Genomic DNA, 24,879 nt, shown 5'->3' on the forward strand with positions numbered 1-24,879 from the left:
TACTGGTCCACAGACCTGCAACATATGGACAATAGACATGGAGCGGACTTCCTCTAACATCGTCTCTTCTACCTTACACTTTTAGGTAACATCAAAAATAAAAAATATTAAAAATATGTTGATCTTGATGTTGAGTAACCTTTTTCAGATTGAAGTTGGACTTCACTTCAACTGAAGCATTCACCATCTTAAAAATCGACCCTTGGGAACCTGCCGTCACACCGTCTGGTACCACCGTTTTACAAGCAGCAAAGAGACACAAAAACATTTGAATAATGTTGGCCCCTCCTGCCTGTTGGACCCCTCTCTCCGCCCCCTTTATGTCCCAAAATACAGAGGCAAACCTGTTGCTCCCCCGGCTCAGGAGACCGCAGATAGCTCAGACAACACACTGAGCTGGGGGCAGCAGGGGTGGACATCTAGGAAACAAATAGTCGAAGGAAGACGGAACAAAATCGTCTGCCTACCTCAACTGGAGCCCCTCGAAAGGTTAGTTTGATCATTCCTCAAGTCCCGCATGAGCTGAGAACCTGATCTGTCCGTGCCTCTTTTCCCAAGATAACATTGTGCATGAGTTTTTCCATGACTTATAAATAACAACCGCTCTTACTTTGACCAGATGAGAGGGGAGAGTAAGAGAAGACGCACATTGAGAGAAGTCCTCCATGGATCCTGATGGGACTCTGATGAGAGGAATCCCCCCTGCGACCCTGACCAACCTTTAAAACCCTTTCGCGTCTTCGACTTTGGTGAAAAGGTGGCATGGAACGTGTCAGATGACTTTGAAAGTTTTTCAGAAGGAAGGAAATTGTAGATAAACCGTTTGGTGAAGAACTCAGGACGAGAATCGGAGAACGAACTGAAAAAGGACAAGAAAAGATTTGAAGGTTTGGTTCCTGAGCTCTGAACCGACCACCCCCGTTACTCATTTAACTTCTGGGGTGGTGAGAGTCGAGAAAGAAGCCATGGATGTAGCCACGGAGAGCGTTCAGGAGGCGATGGTAAGCGAGGCTCTGGTCCAGTTCAAGACCACCTTGCAAGCAGCCATCAAGGAGGTGCACGTGGATGTAAGTGCGTTCAAGCAGCGCATCGAGCAGAGGATCGAGGAGCTGTGCATTTCAAACGGACCGTTGGCCGGGGCTGTGACCAAGCTGCAGGAGGAGAACGTGCAGCTCAGGGCGAAGATGGAGGCCCTCAGCCGCCTGGTGGAGGGTCTCGCTGGGGTGAAGATCGAGAGGAGTCCTGCTGAAGTGAAGGCGAAGAACGTAGAGGATGGTTTAGAGAATGGACATGCACAGATACAGTCCAGGACCCAGGAGGAGCAGAGAGGTTTGGTCAACTCTGGAAGATCTGACAGCAGCCAGTCCAGTCTGTCCACCTCCACATACTCTGATCCGTCAGGGTCAGGTGGAAGTGGAGGATGGGGCCATGCTACCGCTCCTGCTTCAGCTCCCACCTACAACCGAGCACCTCCTCCATGGAGAGCAAAGAGACACGCAGAAATTAACGTGAGTACTCATTCTGCTCTTCTACAGACACACGGTTTAAAGAATACCTGCCTCTGGATTGCAACAAAAGAGGGATACCAGCATGGACAACATTATTAGATGTGTTTGTCTGTAGGACAGCAACTGAAAAATTAAATTATAGATTATTTTGTTGATTATGATTATTATTGAGTCTGTAAAATGTCTAGAAAATGTAAAAAAAAAAAAAAAAAAACACTCATCAGAGCCCCGAGTGACGTCTTTAAAATGCTTCTTTTGGACCAACAGTCCAGAACCCAAAGACTCTTCAATTTATTATCATCAATGGCAAAGATCCTCACATTTAAGAAGCTGGAACCAGCAAATGTTTGAAATTGCTTTAGCGTCTATTTGACTCTAAATGTGACCATGATTCACAAAATGAACATCATGCTCCATTGAAGAAGACTTAAAACTAGCGATTGAGACCATAAACTCACCAGGAAACTGTTTACTGAGGTAATAAATCAAGTGAGCAGAAGCCTCATTTCCTCATAAGCTTACATAGAATCAGACTTCTTCTTGAAACCGGGCCGTTAGAAATAATGCAGGTTTAAGACACTTTCGCACAGACTTCACTTTTCAGACCTGCAAGCTTCTGAAGCTTTATTTCAGAAAGTATTGGCTTCAGCTTGGTAGCAACATGAGATGCTTACCATTGCTAGCTGCCGTCAAATGAACTAAACTGAACAACTTAGATGTTGATGATGGAGCATTAAGTGATGAATCAGGCGGTTATCTTATCTCAAACCGTGGTACGTCATAGCGGAGGGCTAAAGACCCGCTGATTTCAGGGCAGAGGAATGTTGGTTGGGTTTGCGTTTCGACGGGACAGCTGGTCGTCCCTCTTCAGGGTGTGTGGGGCTGGGAGGTATTATTGACAGGGACGTAGATGCAATTCAACTTTCCATTCGGAGATTTGAGACTTGGATTGGCTGTGAAGCGAGATTCCTGAACGATTAGGGCACAGATATTTATTTATACATCTGTCTTCAGAGGGTGGCGTGTGAGTGACGTCATACAAAAATGCAACACAATACGTGGACAGAAGCACGCAGCGTCGTGTCGGATACTGTTCCGGTTCGTCAGCTACATCCCTGACTGCTGACCTGATTTCACTTCCACGACTTCAGGACTTTTATTATCTGAGGAAATCAATCAGGAGCTGATCATTTAGACTTTGCGGTCCTCACATCTGTACCTGTCTCCAAGGAGGAAGCTGCAGTGCCGTTGAAGTCGATACAGAGCGCGCAGAGGCTCCAAAGAGCTGCAGCCCAAACCCCAAAAATACATGTGCCCTTTGGAGGACCTGCTGTCAGAAAACAGGGTCATGAGCAGCAGAGGGCTGAGATGGGGGGGGGGGGTAGGGAAGGGTTTAAGCGTGTGCATGTGTGTGTGTGGTGGCGTGGTTGTTCTTAAATCCATGAGGGTCAATGTAAGTCTTTAATCACAGTGACGGTAAAGGTTGTAATTTGGATATCCAAGGTTAATGACACTAGATAACTGAAAATAACAAGATGATAGTATCTAATAATAGTACTGGCTGCTGATGCTATCACCGCTGCTCTCCAGATAAATGTTCGTGGCTGGAGTCGGAGGTTAAATATATATTGGAGTCTAATCCTGACTCTTATCCACGTCCTCACATGGCGGTCTTGATGGATCAAGGCGGATCAGTACATATGCATGTCTGATGTTTTTGGAAGTGACACCACGTTCTGATGGACCCGGTCGATGCTGCAGTGATCTACGCAGTGACATTTGGAGGGATCGTACGGTACATCCACACACGCTCTGAATGCCTGACATAAGCACAACGAGGAGGTTGGAGAGAGTCAGGCGTGTCCGTTAGGAGCCAAGCACTTTCCTCCTCTGAACACAAACACAGAGCTGCTGAGCTTTTCTTTGGCATGTCAGGGTGCTGCTGACAGACACAGAGGGGTGTAGGGATGACGTGTTTTTCTAGGCTAACCCGGAAGTTAGCATCGCCCTGGTTCCCTCGATGAACAACCAATGAGATTTTTTAAGTTTATGATACTTTCGCGTATTCTTCAGCAAGATAATCTTCACAGATTAACCACTTTTGTGATTTTTGAAGCGTAAATCAAATAAAAAGCTAATGTTAGGCTGTAAACTGACTACACTGCGGTCGCATGACACACTATACGACACACACTTTACTTTACAGGTTGTAAAGTTAAAGTTAGAATAGTTTGTAACTGAAGTCGGCCTGTAAAGACGGACTGACGAGTCGATGAGTCTCCGTGTTCGACATGATGACGTAAAGTCTCACTTATCCACTTGTTAGCAGCCACTGTTTTGAAGACACCTAAGGGCTTTTTACTGAAAACCAATTTAAAAAACTCATAGACTTTGAGTCGAGGGAACCGGATGTGCAAAAATGCGAACTGATTTCCAGGTTTTAGGACTACAAACGACACCGCTCTGTTAGTATTAGAAAATCACAGCTGCGTATTACTTGAGGCCGCTGAGATGCGATAATGTCGACGTGCACAGATTCTGCAAGAAACACGCAGGGTGGTCCGGCAAAAGAGTAAAAGATACATGTAACTGCACCATCATGGTACATTACTCTGTACAGTGAATGCCATGTCAACTACTTTTACCTCCGCCAAGAACGTGTCTGTTTGTTTGTTAACGGATTTTTCACTAAATTTGGATGGAGGACGGGTCTCAAATCCCAGAATAGACCCCATTAACTTTCGGTGCAGAGCTGGATGAAGGATTTCTTTTCTCAGTATCTTTAACAATGTGAGGGAGGGCTTCTTTCAACTTTTCACTAATTTCTCAGGGGACAATTCACAGATCTTAATGAAAAAAACCCGGCATATTTCGGTGTCTGTTATCTATGGGTGAGTACAGACTGTTGGGCCTTGGCTGAGGTATGCACCCTACTGAGCACCATTCTAGTTTAGGGTTGTGTTTTTGTGTCTACCTGAAGAATCAAAGTCCGAAGTCTCCTTTTAGTTCTGTTTGGTCTCCAACTCCCCAGAATTACCTGGCTGCTAAATCCTCAACTGTGTTCAGCAGCTCGTTGCTAACTTTGTCTGTGTTAGTGTGTTCGGTTCTGAGCTTTTTTGATGAATACAGCTGGAAAATAGATTGATAAGAGCGCTGAGGCTGCGCCAAAACATGAAGTTTTGTGCCGTAAAACCCAAACAGGGAGCTAAAAGAGTCTTCAACGCTCCTCCCATGTGTGTTTGCTTGATTGATTGGTGGTTTAGGTGTCTCAAAGTTGGGTCATTCTTGTAAGACTACTCAGTATCTGTAAAATAGCTAAAAACTGTTAGAGTGTTGTAAAAAGCGCAGTGCGATAACATATTAATCAGTGCTGGCTTCTGTCGCTCCTCCATGGTGATAAAAACCATTTGGTCAGTAATGTTTTCTCACTGCTGACATAATGATCATGCCTGTGTTTATGTGTTTGTCGTCTCCAATTCAAGTATGTTTGTCCGTCTCCAAGACAGAGCCACGGTGGTATGGAGGTAAACCCAGGCAGAGGTTGAAGGGATTAACAGGGTCAGACAGTCGGACTGTGATATCCTACAGGAGCCCACAGATCACGCTGGTGCTAATCTCCCTCCTGACGACCAGTTGACGGACCGGCTGAAATGGCTGTATTACGTAGCTGCCAGATCACCGCGTGTGTCTGGAAAGCAAAAGGCTTTGTGGGGGTGTGAGTGAGGGGGCAAACGCAGGCCATGCTACAGGCTGATAAACTTAGGTGCTGTTTGAAGTGCTCGGGCGAACTCACTGATTTCCGAGGCATCCATTTGAGGCTATATTGGGATGTAAGAGGAGTGGAACGGAAACTCTTGCAAAGGGGCTGATTGCAGAATCTAAAATAGCCTCTCAGTGGGAACATGGGTTTGTTGGCCACAGCTGTCAGAGGAGATGTTTTCAACTGTTAACAGCTGAACATCACACATTCAGAGAAGTCAGCACACACACAGACACACACACACACACACACACACACACACACACACACACACACACACACACACACGCACACGGACAGATTTATCTCAGATGATAAAGGCTTAAAATTAATTTTAGCTCCACAGCGTGCGGCGGTCTGAAAGACAAAAGAGCCGTCTCTGTTTGTTGTGGGCGAACGAACGTTGAACCCGGTGAGTGATGTTACTGAGGCAGATGTACAAATAGTAACAGACAGTCAGCTGTGTGTCTTACATCACTCAGGTACCTTCCTGAGGTAATGGCTGACAAAGGAAATGGGGTTTCTCGCATTATTTCATTTAGGTTTGTTGTGTTTTATGATTCCTCTTCAAACTTATAACACACGTTTTCCTTTTACTTCAGATCCTTTTCTTAAGCATCAATGCAATGTATTGATACAATCTCGACATACAATCTATCTGTCTTATATTATTATTGTTATTATTATTATTATTATTATTATTATTATGCTTGTACTATTATTTATATTCATATCTCAATTAGTTAAGCTGTTAATACTGCTGTGGCTGCTGTATCCCCCCTCCTCCCATCTCTCCCTCACCCCATCCCTCTCTCTCTCTCTCTGTTTACCTCTCTATCCCTCTCTTTCTCTCCCCCTCTTTCTCTCTCTCTTTCCTTCTCTCTCTCTCTCTTCCTCTCTTTCTCCCTCTGTTGTTAAATGTGTGTCTTTACAGACAAAGACACTAATAACATCATCACCAACAATGAAGAATATAAATATACATATAAATATTAATATCCAGCAGTGTATGTAACACACACCTCATATCAAAAGGTTTTGGTTAAGGATCTCTGGGATCTCTGGGCACGGGAAGCCTCTGAAGGTGTTACCCTGAACCTCCGTCCTGATGGTAACATCTCATATTCACCATAAAGAGGGTTTGATGCACCACTGAGGGTCCTTTTGCTGTCACTCGGTGCACAAAGCAGAGTCACACTGTTATGTTGTTGACCGACGATCTTACAAGACATATTAATAATCTTGCTAAGTTTGTTTTCGTCACTACAGTCAATGAAAAAACAAAATATTCTCTAAAAATAAATGATAAAACAGCATCAGTATTTGTCTGTCCCCTCCACACTGACATACTTTTGGCATGAAATACAACCATTGTAATCTTTTCCTCTTGATGACACCTGTGTTTATATCTCATGCCAATTTTGACACACTTGATCTATCAGTGAAGAAGGACTCTCCCACCTGATTATTCTGCAAAACAAACAACATGCCACAGACACTCATCGCTGCAGTGCAGCGCCAATTCTGCTCATGAAAGTTGCTAAATAACAGAACTGCATGTTTTTTTTTTACTTCCTGTCTTTCCTGCACAGGGTACTGATGCCAAAGGAGAGAAAAGTGATGCCCACGTTGCCACGACTGCACGAGAGAATGGTAAACAAGGTACGCAGATCATCTGAGACGTTCTCCACACAGGTAACCCGACAAGCTGACCTCACCTTCAGTAATGTTTGGTTATGTCTCCTCAGAAAGCTCATCAGCGGACTCTGACGCAGTCCAAACTGCTGAGGCTGTTTCTCAGTCTCACAGGCCTCTCGCCGCCAGCATGAAGCCAAATCTAGAGTCTTCTGCCTTAACTAACTCTGTTCAGTCCAACGTGGAAACTCCCAACACACCTGGTCAGTTGGTTTTACAAGTTACATTATATGTTTTGGTAATGCTTAATATTCAGGGAATGGAGGTCTTCAGTTGATCTTTTTTACTTCCAGACCAGGAAGAATCAGGTCTTCTGAACAAACCCCATCTTCCCCTCACTGCAATGACAAAATCCAGCTGTGAAGCTCCAGCTGTCCTTCAGTCTCCTGCGTCTGTTCCCAAAGCAACAAAAGAAACTCCAGCACAGTCAGTCGAGACTCCGGCTAAATCTGGTGAGCAGAAAATCTAATTCTGTCTCGTAAAATCAATATATTCCTTCATTTATGTTAAGAATCTGCTTTGTCTCTATAAACAAACACATCACTCGTTACAGATGAACCCCAGCCTCATCTTCCTGTCTCTGCCATGAAAAGCAAACTGAATCCTGAGACTGCCACCAAACCTGCCCAGTCTCCAGCAGCTGTGCCTAAAGCAGCTGTCCATTCTCCAACAGAGGCTCCGACAGGAGAAGCAGGAGAATATCCTTTTGGAAGAGGTCGGTCTTTGACAAACACTCAGACTATGGAGATGCATTCAAATGTTCATGCTTGTGAATTTCGAGCACTTACGCAGCAGCAAATATCCCAGCAATTCATTTTAAATATCCAAATCTAAAATAAACAAATATTTATAAAATAAATGTTTGAAAAATGTGTTATTTTGTGAATCATATTTTTAATAAAGAGGGTAAGATAATGTGCTACAGACAGAGACGAGTCGCTTCAATGCAAGACTGTAATCAACTTATTGACTAAGACTTATTGAATCCTTACGAGGGAAACTCACTTGTTACAAAATAGAATAATAGAAAAAATTTAAATAGCACCCACAATAATAAAAATAAACACTATAAACACGGGTGTAAAAAGAAATTAAAGAAATAAAAGTGTGTATTTTTCTTGTCATTTTTAAAGAACCGTAGAAAATTCAGGATAAATGGGAACACATTTTTGACACACCTCATTATATGAAATAACCACAGACTTCCATGTGCAAGAATTCCATATAAATACTGAGTTCTTACCAAAAAAACAATTAATAAATATGCAGGGTCCTAATCTGTCTTCAGTTTGCTGATTTAGTAACAATTACATTTAATTAATAACCAACATATTTCGGTGCTGCCCTCTAGTGGCACTATTCTGGACCACAGTTCATATATGGCTAAAAAAGAAGAAGTGGACATCCAGGCGATGTAAACATGTAAACCCAGCGGTGGTGAGCATCCTTCTCTTTCCTCCTTTGAAAAAATACGACACGAACAAGGAGAATTCAACCCTCGAGTTAAACATCACTCTACAGTGGAAATATTAGCTGAACAAACCGACGACAGTGTGTGACATAAGCTGCTGGGATTTCAAGGTTCAAGGTAATTTAGTATAATTTCATTATACAACACAGGGTTGACTAACGAAATGAAACATTAAACATATATACAGTTATTTAGGCTGTAAATCTGAAAACATTTTAATTTAATTTACGCCAGAGTTCATGTAAACTGCAGCAACGAGACGGTGATGATAATGTGGTTGGCATCTTCATATTAAAAGTTCAACTTTAGGTCAACACTGTCACTTTTAACTGCGTGTGAGCTCCGAGCATCGATGCTGTACACACCGAGTCCACCTCTCTTCCTCCTGCGATCAATTTCATATTTCAACCACAAGATTTTGTAACATTTATGTTTTTATTTCATTCCATCTTTGCTTGTGCAGGTACATCTGGAGCAAAGGAGTCGAGGTCGCAGTTATCCCAGGAGCAGTCGGGTTCTGGATCTCAGGCCCATTTTGCTCTCACAGCTGTGACCAAAAACAGCTCCGAGACCTCTGCTGCACCCAAACCTGATCAGACTCCTGCTGCTGCACCGAATCCTTCAGTACCAGAATCACCGACGGTAAAGAGAGGCGTAGGCCTATACCCGTTTATACACGGTGAGTACAATTCCAGGATATTGAAATGTCTGGAGATAAACAAAATGATCATCAAAGCAAGCTTGAATTGTTAATTCATACATGTTCAGTGACAGTTTTGTGCTTTATTTCTTTCTTCATTAGACGCCACTCAACCCAAGCCACCATTGACGCTCTCCGCCATGACCACATCCAGCACAGAGTCATCAACCACGACTCAGTCTTCAATTATTTTAGCATCACAGGATCCTGCGGTCAAACCTGGGGAATATCCCTTTAAACGGGGTGAGTTCAACCAAGGACAGGATCTGTGTCTCAAATAAAGGTCATGGGTAGTTCCTTGTTTTTTTTAATCTCTCCATTGTCTTACATATTTTATGAGATTTTTAATTTTCCAATTATTCTCCTTTTTTGTCCCACCTCATTAATTCAGTACCAATTCTCAAGACACCCAGTCCCAGTCTAAAGAGAAGTGTCAGCTTTCCTCAGCCTGCAGGTAAAATATAGTAAACCCTCAACAGGGCTGGTTATATAAGTCATTGTACAAAGGTTTTTTTCTTCATTTTTGTCTCTTTTAATCTCACGGCATGTCTCTTCTTTTTGTGTTTCCTCAGAAAAATTACTTCCCTCCAAATCAATCATAAAATCTGGCTTCTCACCTAATCTGGACAAGTAAGTCGCGACCCTGAAACCTGTTAACTATTCTTAGATTGCACTTACGCAACAGAAATATCTTGTCAATATACGCCAGCTTCAATTTTTATCTGCCTTTCACCGTTTTCTCCACAGGAAAGTGAACAAGGCAGGTGGGGTTGAGTTTAAGCAGGATTTGATAAAATCACAAACACTCCCACGCTCCAATGGGGCTCAGGCCAAACGGGCCATGTTTGAGAGGATGAGCTCAGATCCTATAAAGTGAGTGTCTTTAAAATATTTTCATTTTGATCCCGATCCACACATTCAGTCCCAGATATGAGTGAGTTGCATTTCTCTTGAACAGGCCGAAGGATTCAAAGCCGAAACTGAAGCGCTCTCAGAGTTTTGGCGCGTCCAGTGCCAGCGGTATAAAACAGATCCTGTTGGAGTGGTGCCGCTCAAAAACCATCGGCTATCAGGTACGACAGTGGAATATTTTTCACCCAAAAATAAAACTTCTGTTGTTTAAAAACGTCATTAAAAAGTCTGTTTTAAATAAGGCCTGAAAAGTCTTTGGATTTAGAGAAAATACTGTCAAAAACACACGTTTGAAATGAACAACAGGCTTCTGGAAATAAGACGATGGGTCAGAAAACACAAAATGATCTCAAAGTAGCTCCTAAGATGTTTTCTATAATCTCACACTGCACAATTTCACAGTAATGTAGAGAAAAGATAAATGAGAGCAACGGAATAAATGCATAAAAGCAAAATGTACGTGAAACATTTCACCTGATGCCATTATCACCCGTCTCTCAGAACATAGACATCCAGAACTTCTCGTCCAGCTGGAGTGATGGGATGGCGTTCTGCGCTCTGGTCCACTCTTTCTTCCCTCTGGACTTTGATTACAACACGCTGGACACCGCAAACCGCAAACACAACCTCCAGCTGGCGTTCACCACCGCAGAGTAAGCTGGCTCGAATGAACTTAGTTAAGCTGTTGAGCGATTTTTTTTACGAGTGTTGGCGACAAAGAAGTAACCTCTATTGTAGCTATAGCATTCGCTGTATTTGTAAAAAATTGACACGTTTACCATCAACTTTTCCGTTTCAGGGAGCAGGCTGACTGCCTCCGTCTGATCGAGGTGGAGGACATGCTGGAGATGGGGGACAAGCCAGACCCCATGTGTGTGTTTACATACGTCCAGTCCCTCTACAACCACCTGAAGAAGTTTGAATAACTCTGTATCAGAGTAGATTACACAGCCTAGATGTTATTAACCACAGTGTGCCATGAACACTTTGAACGAGTCGACTAATGTGGAGTCCAAAATCAGTTTTACACAGTGTGTGTGTATTCAACAGTTTTCCTTGAGAATTCACAACTGACACTGATTCTTAAAAAAATGCATTTTCTTATGACATGTATTGTGATGTGTGTGGCTCTAAGGTTTTTATGTAGCTCTCAATTCACTAATTATGCTGTAATCTAAGAAGGGAAGATTACCTCCCAGTTAAAGAAATATTAGGTTGTGATAGCTGCTGTGTTTGGGAGCAGTTGCAATGTTACAAACCAAAGATTTATGAATATGAACCAGTGTAGAAATGTTCCAGTAACAATAAACTGGAGTCCTGCCCAAGTTGAGTTTTGAAATACGGCAAAATAAAGCGATTTTATAGTATTTTCCTAGTTTTGTTAATTGTGGTAAATTGCTGCAAAGACAATTGTGGTCATGAGGTGAAGTGTTAGTGTAATTCTGTGAATAATCCAACTAAATTGTGTGCATGCAGGAGTGTCAGTCTTTCAGTGGCACAACATGAAGTGAAGAAATTGGACCTTTAGTTAAGATTTTTTGTATCAAATGTGAAATGTAACTCTAAGTTTGGTTTAGAGTTACCTTAACTGAAGTGCTGTACTTATTAAATATTGCACTTTTTGACAGCTTAAGTTATTAGTGACTAGTGAGTAAGATGTGACTTGACATACGAAGATCTTATAAACTATGTTTTGTTATAAATTAAGCTACCAACAGTAAGTACCAGTACATCTGAAATGATTCCTTTGAATTATTTGAATTTTTTTTTTAATAATGTTGAGGTCTGGACTGCTGCTTGGACAAAGCAAAGTGAACTTTCATGTTTTAAATCATCTACAGTTACTCCCCAAACAAGCATGTAGCCTAACTCTAACTCTACTGGAAACTTCTCTCTCATCGAGTGAGTATTGCAAAATAAGAGGTGGCGACATGTTTATGCAATGATGTGATTCTAATGAAGACAAAGGGGGGTGGCGTGGGAAACCAGGCCATTTATCATCCATGAGTCAACCCATAACCGAACAGCTAAGTTCTCACAATTATTCAGAGGATCCTCACTGATGACGCAGTTTGAGAACCCATGATGGAAATTTAGGATTGGTAGATGGATTTCTTTTATGTAGCTTTTTCCTTCGCACTTTTAGAAAAAAAAATGATTTTCATGCAAACTGTGCCTGATATAGGTTCATTAAATGGAGTATACATTGCCATCTACTGGTAGCCCAAATGTAGCCCAGTGCAAAAGGACATTGACCTGCAATGCATTTTAGGAGGGACTTTCAGGAGCAGACATTTGTACTATCACCCTGGAATTTTAGATTCATTTGACAATTTGAGATAACAAATTAATAATTAAAAGTTCAATTATTATTGCCAAATAAAAACGTTGCCTTATACTTAATAAATGCGTGTTTGTTAGCAGTTTAAAATCTGGTTAAGAGCCAAAGTCTGCAGAAAAGTTTAATTATGGTGCGTTTACGGCTTAGTAAATAAATGAGAGAAACTCACGTTGTTGCCTTTTGCTACCGCATTGCTCTAAGTAATTCCTCAGAAATGAAAGATTTTCTACAGGTAAATAAAAGTGTGAATACTACTAAATACTTATACTAAATAATCAATGGAAGGCACTTTATGTAATGCTGCAGTCTAAGGGAGGTAGAGGAGTCGTTACCTCGTATCTACACATTTTTTAAGGGGCGTGAACGCAACGCTTCCCATTGACCAGGCATCCCTTCCGGTAGATGAGGTCAACTTTTCCCCAGATCCGCCATTTCAGTCCCGGAGTTTCTTGTTGCACATTAGTTTTGATTATCTAAATATTTGTGTCATTTTAACGCTTAAGCTGTTGACTGTTGGGTTTCGTGAGACAACAGAAGTCCCGTCAGCTTAAACGCCGTGACATAATTTGGGTTAGTTGCTTAAAACTGCGGTATTATACCGTATTTTCAGAGGCAGCGTTAGTCTACCAAAGTTTTTTTGTATGAGTTGCGGATAGGGAGAGGCGGCGGGGAAAGGCCTCAAGCCTCGGACAGGATTTCACAACCATGGCTGGTAATTTTGATGCCGAAGACCGTGATAGCTGGTACTGGGATCGGCTAGGCCGCCAGGACGCAGTTTCTCTCCTCCATGGACAGAGACATGGCGTTTTCCTGGTGAGGAAGTCCTTCACCATCCCCGGAGACTACGTGCTGTCCGTTTCAGAGAACTCCAAAGTGTCCCATTATATAATCAACAGCATCAGTAACAACCGGCAATCTGGCTCAGGTAATGTTCAGTTGTTTCACCTAGCAAGGTACTTGACCTGCCTTGCTATACATGTTCACCCGATACCAACGTTTCAAGGCTTATTTTCATTTTAATTGTAGTTTGCCGTGATTTAGTCCAACTCCTTCGCCTAGCCGCGCCAAACGCCCGTCAAGAATTGCCCAATTTAACCTGATGTAGGTAAAACTTAAAACATACCTGCCCTTTATCACAGCAGTTTAAGTATTTCGCGTGTTTTCGGATGGTACTCTCGACATCGGCGTGTATACAATATAAAAATGTTCACAATTTTGGACGAAATTGAAAACTTTCACACTGCTCGCTACCGCCCAGTATTTTGGACCCTCTAGCGTTAGCTAGCTCAACTGCTAACGCTAGCTTCTGTAGGTAGCGAAGAGGAGTCTGTGTTAAGTTTTAACACTTTTGACTGAAATTATATGTCACTCGCTTTATTGCGGCGAATCCCCATGTATGAAATGTATCAGTTGAACGTGGCAATTTAAATTAAATCGTAACGCTAATGTACAAAGTGTGTCCTTTTTTTGTATGAGCATCGTAAAGTTAAGTGGGCTACTTTTTAAATGGAGTTTGGTGCTTAGCTAGCTAGCTAGCTAGCTATCAACAACATATTGGGCTTGATTTATTCAACCACCAGACTGTGGGTCATTTATGAATCTCTCCTGACCGAGGGCTGAGGCGGTGTTTTGTCCTTGTGTAGGCAGCAGGACGGTAGCTCAGCGGGCAGCGGTAGTGAGGTGGGCTGGGCTGCTGCTGCAGGGATTGAATGAACTGGGCAGGCTGGGCTGTCACAACTGGAGGATGACTGGTCGGATTGGCGTTTCAGGAATGTCTGTGATCCTGCCCTGTTGCTCATACATAGTCCTGCTCACAGGTCTGCTGCTGTGCTTGTGGCTCGTTGTCCTTTCTGGGTCATTTTTAATTTGTGTTTCCCTTCAGTAAGTCATCAATTGATGGGCCATTGTGGTAACTACATCGCCCCAGTCTGTCAGAGAAAATATGACAAATATTTAAGTAATTGTGGGCACATTTCTTTTAAAATCACAACCAAGTAAATGATAAAAGTGTAGGAACATTACATTATTCAACATGTTATTTGAACCAGAATGAAATATGGAGCCAAAGTTTAGACTGAACCAATAAGTGTGATGAAATCTGACTTATTTAATGTTTCCTCAAACCTGTCCAGTGTTTACACAAAATGATGTGTGCTAAAGCCACTCCAGATTGGGTGGTATTATCAAGGGTGTCCCTCAGTAGCACCTCAGCTGATTTGGGCACCATCTAAGCCAAATGAATGGAAACAGGATGACACATCTAATGGTTGTAGTTGGTCCTTAGTGGACTTCTTTAGCAAGCTTTATCATTAAGGGTTTATTATTTATTATCTGCTCTGGCTTTTTCAACCTTTTTCCAACTGTTTGTCACAAATATGGTCATAATAACAATCTAAAATGATGTGAAATAGCTTTTTTTTTTACTGTGAAACATGTAACATTTTCATGGAAAGGACCCCCCAACCCCCCTCCTGTAAATATGACATCTAAGTTTTGTTAAAAATAGGGAAAACGCTGATTATGATAAAAATTTGTCAGGCTGTAGTTTGTCTGCTATGTCGATGTTACTGACTTCACTATCCTTTAAATATCTCTGGTTGTGCTAAGTCATTGTTGACACTGTTGCAAATCAACAAGCAGATTTGCTTTACGACAACATTGGATTTATAGGATTTTTGCATGAACGAGCAGAATCGCATTGAGTTGTCTGTGATTTAAATCACTGAATTATCCCAAACCAGCATTCAGGTTTTTGTGGTTGCAGGTAGTTTCTGACTTGATTTTGCAAAACATTGACTGTACAATGATATAAAAGTCAGTGACACTGGAGCCTTGTCATCCCCTGATAGTCTCCCCAAACAGCACTCTGTGGTTGGACTTTTCAGTGAGAAGTTAATCTTCTTGCGTGCTGTGTGAATACAAAGTTGTGATTGTGTTGCTCGTTGATCAGTCCAAAGACGTTGGTATTTATGTTTTTTTTTTATTTGATTGTTTCTGTGATGTTTTACTATCAACAAACTAACAAAGTCACCTTTCGTCTGCCAGGTGAGGCTACTCCTCGGCTTCGGATTGGGGATCAGGAGTTTGAGGCGCTGCCAGCCCTGCTAGAGTTTTATAAGATCCACTACCTGGACACCACCACACTCATAGAACCCATAAGCAAGGCCAAGCACACAGGATTCAGCTCCTCTGTTGGCATCCCGCAGCAGTCCGACGAGGCAGAGTTTGTGCGTGCGCTGTTTGACTTCCCCGGCAACGATGAGGAGGATCTCCCCTTCCGCAAGGGCGACATCCTGCGTGTGCTGGAGAAGCCGGAGGAGCAGTGGTGGAATGCTGCTAACCAGGAGGGCCGAGCCGGGATGATCCCCGTGCCCTACGTGGAGAAGTACCGGCCCGCCTCGCCCACTGGTGCCAGCCTGGGTCCCCCTGCTGCCGGGACAAGACAGGGGGGGCTTGTTGGAGGGGTAGCAGGCAGCACTGACGGAACAGGGGCCCCTCAGGCCAACCCTCTGGGGGACCCGGGCCAGTACGCTCAGCCTGTGGTCAACGCTCAGCTCCCTAACCTACAGAATGGGCCCGTCTATGCCCGAGCCATTCAGAAGAGGGTGCCCAACGCCTACGACAAGACTGCGCTCGCTCTGGAGGTATCAATCCCACCCACCATTCATTTTCTCCAAGGCTGTCCTTCCATTCAGTGTTAACCTCTTTTCTCTGTTTTCTTTTTTTGGTCTCAGCTGAGGCAGTCTAGATTGTCCTCATTGTTAATGGCTTACTCATGCATGTGAGCATGCACACAAAGTATCTTTACAAATGCAAGCTGACAGTGCACATGAAGACACTCAGAGTGGAGATGGCTCTATAGAAAAGATAGACACAGATCCTTTACAGTGGCCTCTCTTTATGTACACACTGTGGCCTGTTGGATTAATGTGAGTGTTACATTGTACATTCATTACCAGCGAAGCCCAGTGAAACGAGGTTTGTTGTTTTGAGATGTTTACTTGGAACAGATAGATGCTCAAATTAGTAAATAAAATGCAGATAATGTAGGAGGGTAATGAAGACAGTTTGACATCCATACTGCATAGGGTTAATGAGCCTAGCCTGATAACCATGGATTTAGAGCTGCAACATTTGAGTTGATTTTGATAATCTTTTAATCATTTTAGTCTTTCTTAAGCAAAAATCTCAACCATTTGCTTGTTCCAGCTTCTGAAATGTGAGGATTTGCTGCTTTTCTTTGTCATTTATTATCATAAATGAAGAGTCTTTTGGTTTTTTGATTGTTGCTTGCAGAAAAAAAGCAATTTGAAGATGTCAACTTGGGCTCTGGGATATTGAGATGAGCTTTTTTCACTTTTTAAAAAAACATTTTATAGACTAGACGCGTAATTGTGAAATAATAAGATAATTATTAATAATAAAAATACTTGTTAGTCGCAGCACACACAGTGGGAATACTTGGTTATATTGGTGGTAGCTGTAGCGACTTCTCTCCCAAAGCCTCCTTCTCCCAACTGGTTCCCATCATTGATACGTACAATGGGTTTGTATAAAACACTTGAAGAGCTGCTGAAGAGTAGATTCCAAAGCTAAAGCGGATTCAGTTAAATAATCTTAAAATGAAAATACATTTAATCTATCTTCACAGTCTACCTTTGGGCAAAGTGCTGATTTGGTGCCATCTCTGAACACTCACATTCCTCAGCTGTCACTTGTCGGGGCTCTAGATGTTCTCAGTGCAGCCCAGGCGCCACCATTTTGTCTGTAATAAACGTGGAAGATGGTGTATATGTGTGCTTCTGTGTGAGATGAAGCAGACAAGATGACATTAAAGTGTTTACGAACCCCTGCTGGGCTGCTTAAAATAGGTCACAATATATTTGCACAGCCTGCCAAAGTAAAGACTATGTAGGAAACAGTGTGAAGTCACGATTCACAGGGCTGTACACAATGCTCTCACTGTAGATAAGGACAGCAATTAGTCTGTAATTTTCAGCTGGCAGCTCATCTGCTTGCTGTAATTTACTTCTTCTGTACATCTACCTCATCTGTTTTTAACTTCTAACAGAGGAAACACTATTAAAACTTTTAAATTCAAACCACTGCATCAGAAGGACTGCCAATACATATAAAATAGGCACTGCAGGGAGGAATTGACTGATGTGGGATTTAGAAGGTGAATAAAATATTGTTATCTGGACTAAAGCTGCTGTAGCTTTCTCCAAACATCTAAATGAACACATTTATATCTGATTTCATTGACAATTCAAATGGTTCTGGTGTTGTGCCCAATATTGGTCTCCCAGATAGAGAAATAGTGGGCCAACCAGGGGTTTGAATGTGGGTTTAAGAGTGTGAATGTCAGAGCCTGACATAGCTAGTGATCTACCTTACAAAACATTGGAGTTGCTGTACTACCAATGCCTTGATTGAGTTTGTATGTAATATTGTGAGACTTTGTCATTTTTGTATTAAAACACCAAGGTCAGGCAATATCATAAACCAACTAACCAATCAAGCCAGCGGTGGACCAACCACACCCATGTTCTGTGAGGTAAAATCGCTGTTTTTGTCCATGGAGTCTGGTGGCTTTGAACAGAGCGATAAAACGACTGTTTTTGTTTAAGCAAAAATGATCTTACTTTTTAACAAAATGGCTTCCCTCCTTAGGGATCCGTGGCAAAAACAAGCACTTTTATTTAGTGGATCTACTTTGACGGGAGCTGTTGCCCCACATTGCAGTTCATTTTGCAGCTGACGTGGTGTACTGAGGCGATTCCAAAAACTTTTGCACCTATTAGTCATGTAGACACCAAAAAAAAAAAGGGGGGTCAGGTTTATAAATAGCGGACGTGCCCTTTACATTTGTGGATTTCTTTGATTGTAATGAAAAATGTCAACTGCTCCAAGCGACTGCTACCACCACGTCTGTCTTGACTGAACATGATGTTGTTGAGACGGATGTGTCACTCAAAACAAACCAGCCTCCCCACCTCAAAAAGAAATTTAAATAATTCCTGTGTATCTGTCAAACTAGGATGTCGGTACTGTTTCTTTTATACTTTATAGAATTTGCGTTCGACATTGAGCTTGTATCAATGGGTTCGACTGATATGACCTGATCCTGCCTGTAAATACAGAGCGGAGTTATTATAATTACGTAGTTCTGTAGTAGTTTTAATTTGGATTTTTTAATATTGTTTTCAATTTAGTTTTGGTTAGCTTCTAGAGAGGATTTTTTCATTTTAGTTTTTTTTTTATTGTTTGAAATTGTTCAAAATCATTTGGTTTTTTTAATTAATATCAATATCAGTTTTATTGTATTTTTTTGTATTAGTTATTACAATACAACACAATGTTCTGCGAAGGCAATTGACTCACAGTCATGCTCACAACAAGAATGAGGAGGCATATTTTTATCAAGACTGGGATGTCTGGGAATAACCTTGGAGCGGAGAAAGAGAGAGAAAGTGTTTGTATTGTATCTCCTTATATATATCTTCTTTTTTCTCATTTGCCAGGTGGGAGACATGGTAAAAGTGACCAAGATCAATGTGAACGGCCAGTGGGAGGGTGAGTGCAAAGGCAAGCAAGGCCACTTTCCCTTCACCCACGTTCGACTGTTGGAACAACACCATGCTGAAGACGAGAGCTGAGAAACAAACGCACTCCCATCATCACCTCGACAGTGTCCAGCACATCCCTTCTCCTTCGGCCATTTTGTCATGCTCGGAAAGAAAAAGATTGATACAAGCACACAGTATATGAACCTATGAGCTCAACCGGTCAGGGACTCTTGACCCTGCCAATGCAAGACTTCTTGGGTGATCTTACCTAATGTCATTTTGAAAAGTTTACACTAAGGGCAGACTGATATCGGTTCGCCTGTATGAGCCTTCTTTATAGTTTGCATTGCACACTGTTGGCTTCCTCCTCAACTACAGCCTCCTAAAAATAGATGGCAGCATTTATCGGTTTAATATTTATTCAGGATACATTTTAAAGAAATGCACAATAAATAGGTTACATCTCTGTGCATCCAATACAGAGATGGATAACTAAAAGCAGGGGTAAACAATTAGCCTGCCTGACTCAGACACTGTTTTTGCGGGGCTTTCACACCCAAACGGTTTTGTTCAAACAAACTCTGGCGCATTCACATGTTTGGCTTGGTTGATTTTGGTTGATGTAAAAGCTGTTCATCGAACTCTTCCAAGAGACTGCTTGAAAAATAGGATTTCAGTCTTTTCCAAGCAAACTGTGATGCGGTTTGTTTGTTTGTCAAAGCAGACCAACCCCAGGAATTTGTGATGGTAGTTATGATTTAAAGCTAACCTACCACTAAATCCATCTGCTGACTGGGATCTGTTAAGATGGTCTCCTGCAGTGTGTGATGTGCATTATTCCGCAAGAAAATCCAGTAACCATGGTAACGTGTGCACATCAGCAAGTAAGCACGGCGATCTGCTTCGAAAGGAGTTAAATCAGATGTGTCTTGTGCTTGAGTCATTTTAGCATTTCTTCATTAAAAAAACGTAACAAATGTAGAGACCAAGAAAGAAATATCCCCCTGCAAAACACCTCCTTTTCATCCCGTTTCTATCTATTCAGCATTGTTCCTAACATGTGGTCCAGTTGCAGTCTTGACTAAATAATTCTTACAACCTTTTATGTCTTCATGTGCTCTTTGTGCCACCAAATAGGGTGAAGTGCAGAGATGCATCCAGATGATGCAGGATGACCAAAATCAATAAATCTGTCCAACCATTGAGCTAACTCTCAGTCCATATCCCTTAATGTTGCTTTTTGTTACCTGTTTTAATAAGTCACTTTGAACAGGAAATGGACCAGCACCAAGAAGCAACAATCTTTAGTTGTTTTTTTTTAGTCTAGACTGAAATAACCAAACTACAGGCGTGAAAGTGAACTTGGGTTAGATGTTAGGGTGGTTTCCGGGATCAAAAACCAGTCAAGGCAGTGAAGCTCCTGTCCCTGAAAGAATTTAATTCGTTTTGAGGCGCCGGTAACCGATATCAGTCGAGCCCTAGTATACACACCTCCAGCCCTGTATTGAAGTCTGCACCACACATCCACAGCAGAGTCGACCTACTCTTTCCCTTCCTGTGGTGTCTGTGTATCCCCACCCACTACATTTCATTCATACACAGAAGGGAGAAAGAATCGATTGCACACAGGAGACAAAACACTCTCACAGAATCATGAATCAGTGAGTTTTTGTAGTGCTAGACTGTGAACCTCGGAGCGAGACGAGCAAAGACTTTTCCTGTCTGGTGGAGAAGGACGACGCTCCTCCTCGCCAAGACGACTTCACCAACTTATTACATCCCACACTACAAACCAAGTCCTCTTTTTTTGTACTAAAAGTGGAAAATATTATGATAGAATTGACTATATATATATACACACACACCTTACATGCTAAATACTGTAAACATTCTTCCTTCGTTATATTTGATTTTCTTTGACTTTTTGTTACCGGAGACTGTGCATCTATTATTTTATGTTCCTCTTTTGAAACACTATTCAGCGCCAACGTGGATGACTCCGAATGCAGGCGTGTGACAGAACAAAATAAGCATCCTTTCAAGGAGGAAAAAGCGATCCCCTGAGGCAGTTTTAGAAGATGAGAGGAGAAAGGTTGACGGATTTTATTTTTGTCTTCCAGCAGGCTTTTTATTGCATCGTCATTCTGAGAAGCTTTTCAGATAAAATCCGCCCTGAAACACTAATACCACTGCATTTTATGTACAACTCGTAAAACAGACATTATGTCACTTCATAAGGTTTATTGTTTCTCATTTGCTGTTTCCTCATTAAATACACATGTTGTTATTACACATAAAGCTTTTGCAAACACACACAGGCCCACTGAGCATTATGTCATTATGAAAGTAAACCATAAAATGGTCTATTTCTATTCTAGAGTTTTGCTCTCCTTAATGGCATTTTCTAACATCCTGTATCAGAATGCCTTTTCCTCACCACTTTAGGTTTTCCTACTTAACATTATCCGCATTGTTACTCAGTGTAACATAATTAGGTGACTTGCAAATGGAAGTAACATGACAACAAATCATCCTGTGGTCATAGTCTTATACTTGTGTATTACATCAAGCTAAGATCGGGTTATATTTTTTGTGTATTAACTTTCCAATGATGCATTAATGCAATTGTTTCCTCTTGTCTGGTGCCAATGTTAGACTACAGTAGGAACATTGTGAGTGGCCAACCTCAGCTACACATAGAAGTCAGTCAGCTGGGAGGATAAATCCTCTCTACCTCATGTCTGGTAGTGAAAAAGATGAGACGTGTTATTGGTATTTAATGGCCCCAAATCTGGATCAGTCAGTCAGTATTGTTTTTGATATTTTAAAATGAACAACATGCAGCCAAATGGTTTCCAAACTATTTGGAATCTGACTATTTTCAGATCATGATCTATCTTGAAGGCGCCCTCAGTCTTCTTTCGAGTTGAATTATAGGGATAGTGGGATTTAATTCCCTCTTTCTTCTGTTTCCCAACTTCACATAACCTCGTTAAGTATCAGATCCACAGTGTTTGGAACAGGCCAATAGAGGGATGTAGCCAACCAGATGGCTGTACTGATTTGACAAATTGATTCACGTGGCTCTTTCTTGTGTGACATATTGTAGGCAAAGCAATGCGAGTAATAGCTAGCAGCATGCCGGATGAGGAGCTGGTGCCAAAAAAGACCTAAATGCAGCCCAATTGCCAGAATAAATGTTAGCTAGGTATATTTCTGCAAAACTACAGATAAGTTTAAAGTGAACATTTCTTTACTTTGCTTCTTTACGTTTCTTTGGGTTCAGTTTTCTAGTTCTCTCGTCACAGTGCTGTGCTTGTGGTCTGCTTAGGTTTAGGCACAAAAACCACTTGAATAGGGTTAAGAAAACATCATGGTTTTGGCCTACGGTAGCCGGCAGCTGGAAATGGGCCACAGGTCAACTTAAAAAAACACATGGTTTTGTCGCCATAAAAATGGCTGGAAATCTCCCCACAGAGTCGAGCTGCTGTCGCCCGCTTGGCAGCCCTGTGGCTTATAATAACAAGCTCAACCATGCCCTTTGGTCAGATGTGTAAAAAAAATGCCTATGGACAAATATTCGGACCTCACTTCCCACAGTGTTTATTATATTTACTATAAAGACTGTATGATGAGAAGTTGTACATCTCACACATACATCGAAATAGCATCGGCATGGTTTCCTATGAAGGCCTAAACACCTTTTTTTTTATCTATATTATAGATGCATTCAAAGGCACATTTATTAGTTTGAATTCCTTCAGTGTCCTCCATGTGCTTAAAGTTATCCCAGCTGTATGTTGTTGGAGAACAAATGCAACTGATATCTGGTGAAATTGTGCTGTTTTGCTGTTCTTTCCAATACAATGTGTTCAGACAGTTGGAGCCAGCAGAGGTGTCGATTTGCAAACAGTCATGGGTGAATTTGTGTCCTCTTAAAGCTGACTGAAAGAGTGGAAATCTGTGTACAATTTGATTTATAAACCAGATGGAAGAGTGCAGATGCATATTTCTGCATTAATATGAATACACAAAGTTTGTCTCTAACCTACACTAAGTTTTTATTCATCTGGCCTCTGACTTATATCCTGAAATGTAGTCTTGAGTTCACAATGTTTTTATAAAATTGTAAAAAAAAAATGTCCCTCCATTTCTTTGTTATTGATACTCAAATTAAGGAAATAATTTTTTGTATGCCACATTAATGCCATATTTTTATTACTTTAATATGTTTATTGGGAATTTTGAGCCACACTCGTGGGTCATTTACAGCCCTGTATATGTTAATAAACACATGCAATAGTTCCAAGCCCCCATATTTTATGTTTCTTTGTTAAAATGAAATATTTGAGCCCAGAAAGTACATTTAGTGGTAAATGTTCTCATAAAAGTCAGCTAATTGTAACTGCATTGTTTATTACGAGGGTATAGGTGACCAATTAACAATAACTGACTGGTCTGTCCTTTCTGTAGTGGTACCACTTAATTTATAAAGTTTTTTAATCCTATTTTTATATTTGTTGTAATGCCTTTATGCAAAGTGTTTATTGGGTATTGCTCCCATAACTCCCACTAATTGTCTTGCCTTTGCCTTTGAGGGATAATTTCATAATTCCATGACATTATTTGAACTCAGCTGTCCCACTGCAGGAAGTTAAAGACCAATGAATACTTTTAAAATGTTGTGTTTTCAGATACCATTGTTGATCCTACAATGTGCACCTTATCTCCTCTACAGCTCGAGAGAAAACGCATTGAGTCTCTTCATGCCAAATCATTTTTAACTTCCTTTTGTTTTTTCACAGTGATCATATATTTTTGCTTTGACTTTGAAAAAGACCGGAAAGAGTGAAATAGGATTTTTTTTTTAAGAGTACAATATGTCAAAGTCTTATAAAAATATATTATTTGAAGTTAAAAATTCCTTTTTTTATTTTCCATAGCATGTAATGTGTACATATACCTAGTCAATAAAATATGTACCAGATTGTCTGTTTGGGCTTTACATTACTGTCTCCATATGGTGTGAAGTTATTCCATTTAATTAAAGTCAGTGTTTGTTGTTGATGTTGAATTGTCTGATCCAGCTTTTCACTCAACTCCTACATGTGATCTTAAAGGTGCAATATGTAAGAACTTCAGTTTAAAATGTTCAGAATGAGAAGAAACGGCAATGTTGAGGTTGTGTTATAGACATCTTCTCAAGTTAGCATGCTAACCAGCTAGCCGTGGCCCATCTTGTCTTGTGATACCACTTTGTACATCAAGAGGCGATAGTCCGATAGTAAAGCTCAGGCAGACGGAACGAATAGGAATGCTAGCTGCCATAGCAGCAGTTAGCGGTTACTCTGGTTATATGATGCCCCCTATTTGCTTGGAGTATGAATTTCACAGGTAGCTTATTCTTACATATAGCACCTTTAAGTGACACCAGCTTTTCAAGTCAAGATTTTCTGCCTGTTTACATCTAATACAGATCATTTTGTCTCACCAACCCCCAGAACAGATTTGTGGTGTAATAAGTCCAGAAAAGAAAAATAAATAAACCCATTGAGTACCAGTTATTTGTGTTCTCGGGTTAAATGAAGGTACTGTATGTCCCTTGTGGTTGAATTCTTCTGCATTCCCATTGTATTGTATACTCTACACCTCTATAACCTTGCTACACTTTATTGCACCACAGTAACTAGTACTACGTTTGTTAACAATTTGTTAGTTACTATAACTAATCTTGCAAGACATTTGAGACTTGTAATCTACATTTATTAATTATATACTCATCCAAATTTAGGATTTTAGTGTTTCACAGTTTATTCTGTGTTTTTTATTTTGTGTTTTGTGAATATTTTTGGTCCCTCAAAATGATGACACATTACATTTTACCTTAATTGCACATCCATACACATGCAGATATGCACCCATA

General features: G+C 41.2%; 2 protein-coding genes across 2 annotated transcripts; both read left to right on the plus strand.

Annotated features, from left to right (window-relative positions):
* The first annotated feature begins 341 nt into the window (after window positions 1-341).
* Window positions 342-11,413, plus strand: LOC311269842 (uncharacterized protein). The gene is made up of 14 exons (XM_084374309.1): window positions 342-489; window positions 620-1,508; window positions 6,861-6,930; window positions 7,017-7,166; window positions 7,257-7,415; window positions 7,517-7,678; window positions 8,898-9,113; window positions 9,237-9,377; window positions 9,526-9,588; window positions 9,707-9,764; window positions 9,882-10,007; window positions 10,093-10,207; window positions 10,548-10,699; window positions 10,846-11,413. The coding sequence occupies exons 2-14, from the start codon at window positions 966-968 to the stop codon at window positions 10,970-10,972; spliced, it is 2,082 nt and encodes a 693-aa protein (XP_084230435.1). The 5' UTR covers window positions 342-489; window positions 620-965; the 3' UTR covers window positions 10,973-11,413.
* Window positions 11,414-11,563: 150 nt separating this feature from the next.
* Window positions 11,564-23,943, plus strand: LOC311269843 (adapter molecule crk-like). Its single transcript, XM_084374310.1, has 3 exons — window positions 11,564-13,312; window positions 15,433-16,031; window positions 18,912-23,943. The coding sequence occupies exons 1-3, from the start codon at window positions 13,093-13,095 to the stop codon at window positions 19,044-19,046; spliced, it is 954 nt and encodes a 317-aa protein (XP_084230436.1). The 5' UTR covers window positions 11,564-13,092; the 3' UTR covers window positions 19,047-23,943.
* The last annotated feature ends 936 nt before the right edge of the window (window positions 23,944-24,879 follow it).

This window comes from Pagrus pagrus (genome assembly GCF_965226575.1).
Source record: "Pagrus pagrus genome assembly, chromosome: 14".
Classification (NCBI taxonomy): domain Eukaryota; kingdom Metazoa; phylum Chordata; class Actinopteri; order Spariformes; family Sparidae; genus Pagrus; species Pagrus pagrus.